The sequence below is a fragment of the Pinus tabuliformis genome, chromosome X, assembly GCF_031772625.1.
Source record: "Pinus tabuliformis cultivar Carrire ecotype Pingquan chromosome X, CPIR1, whole genome shotgun sequence".
Lineage (NCBI taxonomy): Eukaryota > Viridiplantae > Streptophyta > Pinopsida > Pinales > Pinaceae > Pinus > Pinus tabuliformis.
Window position 1 is genome coordinate 1,270,547,675 of NC_142308.1, and position 8,371 is coordinate 1,270,556,045.

Genomic DNA, 8,371 nt, shown 5'->3' on the forward strand with positions numbered 1-8,371 from the left:
TGAGGCCGAGTTCTCCTATTTATAGGCTTCTCTTCCAAGTAAGTAGGTTGACTTGTCATTTGATCCTAGGTCGACAAGTCTTCTTGATAGGTCGAATTGCTTCTTTGGAGGGCCGACTTGATTGTAGCATGTAGACAAGGTCTTGGAGGGTCTTTTGACTCTTACATTGACTCAAATAATTTTCTTTACAATATGTAACATGCCCAAAATGGGTCTTTCATTCATGACAATGACCTATAAGCTCTCAATGGGAGCTTGACCTATAAAATAAAATTCCTTGAGCATGAAACCCATGCCTCAAGCATAACAAAATAATTTTCTTTTTATTCTTTACATCAATTACATAAAATCATGATTACATATGTCATTATGAAGACCGAACCTAGTTACATATTTCAACAAATTAATCACAATTAGCTAGAAATTCATGAAATCTTCACTAGGAAGTGCCCAAGTGCATGTAAAATGCCTCCCATGTGAATAAAAAGCATGATGAAGCCACTTGAGATCAAAAGATGACCAAGAAAGTTAGAAGAGAGTGAGAGGTACAAACTCTTAACCAAGCACACCACCAAGGGAACCATCAATGCTTAGAAGAAATGATGAAAAATGTCACCAGGGGCATGATCACTGAGGCCCACGCTCTTGAAAGTTGCACTGACACTACAAGGTGACCATGGGGACCTGCTGCAAACTCCCCCATGCAGCATTTGGTAACAATGGCTCCACTTGGGGACATGTGTTCTGACAAGAGAACTGTTGATTTTTGTAGCATCGGATGTGTTCTAACCATGAAACTTTGTGGAGAGGCTAGAATACATGTATTCTCCAAAACCCAGAAATCGTTTATGGAAATTCCACCTAGAGACGACTTAATTAAAATAATTAATCTTTTTTTAATGAGACCTAAGTCCAAACTTAGGAAAACTGATTAATTAAAGAGTATTAATTAAGTCATGGTGAGAATCTTCTAGAAAAAGACCTGGATCGAGTTCTAGTTAATCTTAGCCGTTGATGTCTCAACGGGAGATTATAAGAAGAAATTCGATGGGGGTTGGAGAGAACACACTTGAGAGACAAGGAATTTGATTTTGCTGGGAAATCGAACTCCAAAGTAGCAGCAGTCAGTTGCCTAAGGTGATTCAGTGAAGTCGAAGCAGTGAGAGAGGGGCAGGGATAGTAAGACCGGAAGGAAGTTTCTCTAGTCCAGTGAGTGCATAGCAAAGAGGCAGTGAGTGCCACAGAGAGGCAATGCAGAGCTTCAGAGGGAGATTTGTATTTTGCTGAGGAGAAGTCGAAATTCGGTGCCAAAAGCCGGAGTAGGAGCCCAGAGGCCAAGATGATTGATTTTGCAGATAGCAACTGATCAGTGAGCAAGAGAGACACTGGTCCGAGTTGTGGGACGCAGATCTGCATAGGCTAACGCAGAGGCAGCGCAAAGGCAACAAAGGGGCAACTCATCTTGAGCCAAGGTCAGTGTCGGATCACCGGTGGGAGCAAGATTTTTCTCACTAGATCTCCTGTCAATTATTTCTCTGTATGGAAAGCTAGATTTGAGCTTCCATAGATTTGTACTTAGATTTACTACTGCATAATAAATAAAACTCTCAGTTGCTGCACTGGTTTTCCCAAGTTGGGTTTTTCTGGGGACATAGGTTCAAAAATAATTGTGTATTTGTGTGGGTGCACATCTATTCTTCCAGCATTATTTTTCTTCCACAGTATTGTATTTGTGAAGGCTGCAGTGTATTAGTTTTGATATTTACCGTAGGATGCAGTAAATAATTTGTTCAATTTATTTAACAAATAGAAGAAACTTAATCAATTGTTGTAGTAGGATTCAAGGTTTCTGGATTTTCACAAGAACATGAGGACTCCATATTTTCTGATAATACTTATAAACAACTCAACATGGAACTGATAAAATTCAAGACAGAAGCATGAGGTTTTCATCCTAGGAATCCTTGTGAGAGAACCATTTGAGTTGCATGATGCCAAAAGTAGGCCCAAAAGAAAGCATGGAGTGCGATAATGAAAACAGCTTTTGGGAGCTTATTCATCGTACTCTAGCTAAGTATAGAAAAATGGACATACTAAGCATAACCAAAAACCCAATGCAACCACTGGATGAATTGATCAATCCCATGAAAAGGTCCCCTGTATTTGGTCCAGGAGAGAACCATTTGAGTTGCATGATGCCAAAAGTAGGTCGAAAAGCAAGCATGGAGTGAGATAATGAAAACAGCTCTTGGGAGCTTATTCATCCAACTCTAGATAAGTATGGGAAAATGGACATACTAAGCAAAACCAAAAACCCAATGCAACCACTGAATGAATTGATCAATCCCATGAATAGGTCCCCTGTATTTTGTCCCTAGCCAAAACAATGATATGCCAATCAACCACTGAAAATATGCTGGAAAGTCCGCAAGAACTTGGCAGAGATTTGAAATAGGACCAAGGGGATCAGGTAGATTGTCCAAATGATGCCTCGGTGAATGTATATTGCTGCAAGAATGTTCTATCCACCATTGGATAGGCTGGTGTGGTCATTATGAAACCGTACAACATCCTTCTTACCTCAAATTAACAAACAATTACACAGCTCAACAAATATGTCCAGTTTATTTTCACTACTCTCCACAAAGCACATAGATGAGGAGAAAGAGAATACATAAGATCTGAAATTTTCCTGACCACACAAGATCTGCTGCCCTTGCTTAGGAGCTGAAAATCCTTGCAATCATTCTCCAATGAGAGGCTGTACTGTCAAAGAATCGCAAGGGGCTGCTCTTCCTCAATTTTAGAAATAAATGGGGTATTAGATACCTGATTTACAACTTCATTTTGGTCTGATGTAGAGCTGGAAATGACCTCAGAATTCTCATGCAGCTCATGTCTTTGGCCTCATGAGATGGTGGCATTGCAGCTCGTGTGCCCTCTTCATTTGCAGGCTGCTCATATACTCAATTTTTTAAAATATGATTATCTTGATCTTGATTGTAGGTCTGCAACCAATAATTGACTAATGCTTGAGCGAACTCTACAAAAGAAGATATCTCACCATTTCCTAGTGATCTAAATCAATCTTTAGCCTCCCCCATTAGAGACATTGCAAACATTTTCATCGCTATAGCTTCATGCATAATGTTCAGATTTGAAATATAATCTACAAATCGTGAGATATGTTGTTCTGTTAGATATGTATTATGGATCGCTGTGAAAGTGTGGAATTTGGCCTGTACACTCTAGATTGGACTGATTTGGATACCCAAGAATATTAGAGAAGTCCAAAGGAGCAGATAAGACATGAAAGTCCCATGGCGCTGTCACTTTTGACCAAAAATGTAAGATGTGACCTCATACAAATAACATGGAATTCTTACTAGTGGAGTCCCCAGATGAATGCCTCCAAGCTTGATTGGAACTCATCACGAATATGAAAACTCTTTCTCCCTAATTTCCGGGAAGTAGACCTTGCTCCCGGCTGCCAAAATGTTACCACTCAATTTGTCACTAAGAAGGTGCAAGCTCTTCACAGGGGACAAATCAATGACAACTTGGAAGATAGACAATGGTCACCTCAATTCGTCTTCCCATGCTTCAGAGTGTACATAGTGTTGATATTTTGTGCAGCATTGGGACGTATTCCCACATGCCAAGAGGCCTCCTAAGTCGGCATAGAAGATTTATGAAAATAAAAATAAAAATTCATTTTTTATTGGGCTTCATGTAAACTCAAAATGGACAAGTCAGTTCAGCTCATGAAGGGACATGTCCCTTGGGGTAAATGCACCCATTCAACTTGTATATATATACAATGCAACATCTTTGTTTTGATCACTCATCATCATCATCTCTCTTCTATAGTAGCCACACGTGGGAGCAGATAGAGGATGAATTTGACTGAAGTTTGGACTTGGATTTTTGGCACAGATTTCTAGACAATTTGGAATCGTAAACCTTGCTGAAGAATAATTTCTCCTAGAAGAAAAGTTGCTGGGTTTTTTCCCATGTTTGGGTTTCTCAGGGTAAATTTGTTGTATTTATTGTACACGACTGTGTCTTTTTGATTTTACTGTTTTCGTTGCATTACTGCTGAAATGTTCCATGTATAATTGCTCAAGAATGTCAGTGGCATAAGATAGATTGTATGAAGATTATTAGGTAGTAATTATCTGATTAGAAGATTGGTTTCAACTTTCTACTATGCATTTTGTAGAAAAATTCAACACATAGATCACCCCAAGGGGGGCTTCCCTGTGAATGATTTAGGTTCTCCAACTCTCAAGGCCCAATAACATATGCAGTGTTAACCCTCTGCTTGCATGAATGTGTATTACAATAACACCCTGTTTTAATGAATTAGAAATGAACATTTCAGTTTCCTTATGTGAGCCACATAAGGCATCCTTCTTAGATACATTGCTTGCTGATCAAAATTAGCTGATACAAGAGCAATCTCGAGATTACAATCGATAAGCAAACCCCTCTGTGAATTCTCAAACATGGAATCAAAGTTTTGAATACGCAAAAGGGGGCTGAAGGCTGTGAGAATATTGCTTCAGGTAGGAGGGGGAGGGATTTTACTCAATCCTGATAGAATAATAGAGATCCAATTTGCATGGGGCCTAGGAAGGAAAACCAATAATCAAGCTGAAATGTATGGTCTCCTACAAGGTTTACAAATTGCTAAAGACAAAGGCATCAAATATATTATTATACTCAGAGACTTGTAGATTACAATCCATTATCTCATTAAGGAAGGCAGTCCAAAGGAAAATTCCCTTGCCCTGGTGCTTCAAAGAATTAGAGGATTGGTCGCGTCCTTCCATTCTAAAGAGTTCTTCCATATTCTCAGAATCAACAACATAGATGTTGATTTGCAAGCAAATAAGGTTTGCTCTCTAGAATAGATCAAATTAGAAATCAATGATTTCAGTTGTTTTTGCCCAATTCCCTAAGGCTATATGACCCTTAGTTTTTGGTTCTCCCCTTGGACCCTCCCTTATTTGAATGTTTGTTCCCATGACTTTATCCTAGGTCCCCTTCACCCCCCTTATTCTCTTTCTACCCCCCATCTCCTTCTATGTGACACCCCCTATATCCTCATCAGACTCCTTGAAGCCTTAATGTATTGATTACATGATCGAACATGGATTTCCCTTGACATGGCAACACATGAGAACCGTCGCCATGTATATGTTGCTCCCTTCTACTTGCATGCTTGCTATTACTGTATTCATCTGCCCCGACCTTGGAATCGACCTCCGCTCAGAATCATGGCTTTCTTCAGAAGCTGTACTGGAAAATTTAATGATAGATTGATGAGGATCGTGTGGATGGGCAGGAGAATTGGTGATAAATTTGACTCTTGTCTAGCTCTTGCCCCATTCATAACTGAGTCTGTTTCTTGGATTGATCCACCACCTTTGTGGCCCATTAATTTGGTTGTAGCTCTGTCTTCGAATTTCATTGTGGCGTCCAGGCGTTCATCTTTCAGGCAGCTTTGCAAAGAGCTCTGATTCAAGTTTCAGTTACTTATCCTCTGTATAGCGCAATTGTGCGCTCGACACTCCAACTCATGGGAAATTTGGCGAAAGGGGCTCTCTGGTTCTCAAACCACTCTGGCAACGCCTGGGCTCCCCTCCACGGATGTTCTTAGACTGACTCGGTCTCTTCTGCATGAAGGGATTTTAAGGAAGCCTTCGATTCAGAGGCAGTCTGTCAATTCTGGGTCTTTCGGCTATCAATCAATTTTTTCTGCTCTGGTGACTTGAAAGGAAGCTTATTTGATTAGCACGGTGCAATATGTGATTGGGGTATCACCAATTGGAGACTCATTAGTTTTGAATCTGCAATCCCTTCTCTTCTTCCAATTCTAGTGGATTACCTCCTCTCTACAGTCACCTTGGGGAGGTCTGGCTCATATTCTCATGAAGTTTGCACCTTTCGTAGCCTCTGTCCGCGTATCATCATGAATTCTCACTCCAATTCTGAGACTTCTTCGGTAGCAAGCCCCTTCTCTCACTGTTTGTCTGCTCATGAAGCCCTACAAAGGGCTAATTATGACTTGCAAGTTAAATTTTGTCCACTGTATCACTCAGTTGGAACATATTGATAAAATTGTGGTTCTCTAGCGTTAGATCTCATGTCTAGTAGATGAAGTGGATGTGCTCCGAGATATAATAATGTACCTGAAGATCAGCAGAGATACCCATACAAGTCAAGACTGACTTCAGGGGGATCTAGGCAAGTGAGACATTGATCTCAACAAACTAGCAACTGAAAATGATTAATTTGCATGTAGAAGATTGCTCGCTATAGGTGTCTTTTGGTCTTTTTTGTGATTTTGTAACCTTTTTGAAGGAGTGTCTCTCCATGTAAAGGGTTTATGGTCAGTCTGATTATGAGTCAGTATTGAAATTTGGCAATGTAATCCTCGTGTATTTGCTGCGAACCAGCGCAAACTTAATATCAAAGTTATTCATTTTGGTTTAAAATAATAATAATAATAATAATTAATTGCATAGCTAAATAAAAAAGGGCCTTATAGACGAAATGGCTTTTTTCCAAGACATTTTTCTCGGTTATTTTTAATTATTCAACAAAAACTTTAAAAAACTTGAGTTGTTTAATGTATAAAATTTCAGTGCCTGGAAGTTTTTTTGTGCTAAATTTATTTATGCATTCAAAAATGTATTTTAAACAACAACAACAAAAAAAACACAATTTTACTTAAAACATCACATCTGTGTTAAATTTATTTATGCATTCAAAAATATATTTTAAACAACAACAAAAAAACACAATTTTACTTAAAACATCACATCCAAAACATCACATCCAAATATGATTGTACAGAACTTTTCCCTTTCCCTATGACAGTCATAAATAACTATCCTCAATGATCCCTTCGGCGCCCACCAATGAGAGTTATGCCCACTACCCACGAAGCTAGATAAAAAATTGCATGCTGTATGTGATTGATCCATAACTATGGAATACCAATAAGCGATTAAAAATACTGGATGGAGGATGAGCGATAGAAAACATGCCTTCCGAGCACAGATCCAGCCGCTGTTTGCAAAAGATAGTGGCCCTTGGGAATTTGGAGGTCCAGAAGCATCCCATACATAGTCCATGGATTGATCACGAATTGGGTAGCCAGGGCATCCGACATCGTGTCAGGAACGGGTACCAGATCCTCCTCCGCCACTTCAACGTAGTCCTGCCACGCCCCTTCTCCTCTACCGCAGTAATATTTCCAAAAGAGCAGCGGTATCACTCGCTCCCCGACTCTAAATGACGTTACCCCTTCGCCAATCTGTGGGCATAGCAATTATTTTATAAATTGTTTCTGATGAAAATGGCTTTCAAATCTCTGCGATACATTGTCGAGGGCTCAACCAATTATGCACAATGTCATCCTCAATGAGAAATTATATTCCAAAGGAAAAGGATTATACATGACAAATTGGTCACCTCATCTACAACGCCTACTCCTTCTGAGCCGTGGACTGCACCCTTGTCTTCGAAACGCTTCAGGGAGCCGTCGCGGATGTAGATGAGATCAATGGGATTCACGGCGCTGGCAGTCATCCGCACCACCGCGTTGCCTGGCAACGGCCGTGGCTTCTCCTTGCTCACAAGAGACAACGATTCGGCGGCATCAGAGCCCGGGAACACAGTCTGAACTATTGCTCTACCCGTTGTCATTGCAAAGGTGTTTTGTCAGTGTTTGGTACCGGATGATTCTATATCATGTACTGTCTGAAGTTCCTAAGAGAGACCTATAGAGGTTATGTAGGTGTCATGTCCGGAAGGAATGAATGTATATTAAATCCAGTTGTTTTTAGTATGATTTTTTGGAAGTATTTTTGGGTGGGTTTTGCGGTTTAATTTTTCTAAATTGAAGTCACAAATTTGATAGGTAATCCCTAACAATCTAAGTGCAATAAGATTTTTGAGGGTGCTGAATCCATATATACAGTCAAAAAACACTAGTTTAAATAACACAGATCACGATTTCACTTCAAAATTTTCTGCCGGATTCCAACACCAGAAAGCCTAAAAAATCACCTAAAACTATTTATTATACCAAGTACATCTGTCCCTTTCTGAACGGGGAGAAAAAATCACTGGTAACATAAATTGTATAGTTTATTCCGAGTTCAAAATTTGTAATTTCAACAAATTTTTATCAAATTCTCAAAAAAAAAAAATAATATGTTAAAAAAATCCACAACTATATTATTGAAAGGCATATGTGTCCCTTTCTGAACTGAGAGAAATAGTTCATCGAATGATACGTCTGTGTCTTTCTGCATTTTATGAGCTGGAGAAAAACCCACGACAAGTACTGAGTATA

The 8,371-nt window shown here is 39.5% G+C and overlaps 1 protein-coding gene across 4 annotated transcripts in view; it reads right to left on the reverse strand.

Annotated features, from left to right (window-relative positions):
• Positions 1 to 7,820, reverse strand: part of LOC149144622 (uncharacterized) — a 215,735-nt gene extending 207,915 nt beyond the window's left edge. For 2 of the 4 annotated variants that reach the window (XM_089449488.1, XM_089449485.1), the window contains exons 1-2: positions 7,486 to 7,814; positions 7,059 to 7,327 (exon numbers count right to left, since the gene is read on the reverse strand). In XM_089449488.1, coding sequence (XP_089305614.1) covers positions 7,059 to 7,327; positions 7,486 to 7,719 — 503 coding nt within the window. In that variant the 5' untranslated portion in view covers positions 7,720 to 7,814. Of the gene's footprint in view, positions 1 to 7,058; positions 7,328 to 7,485 lie in introns of all 4 variants that reach the window. The other 2 variants (XM_089449486.1, XM_089449487.1) reach the window with 2 other exon arrangements.
• Between the last annotated feature and the right edge of the window lie 551 nt (positions 7,821 to 8,371).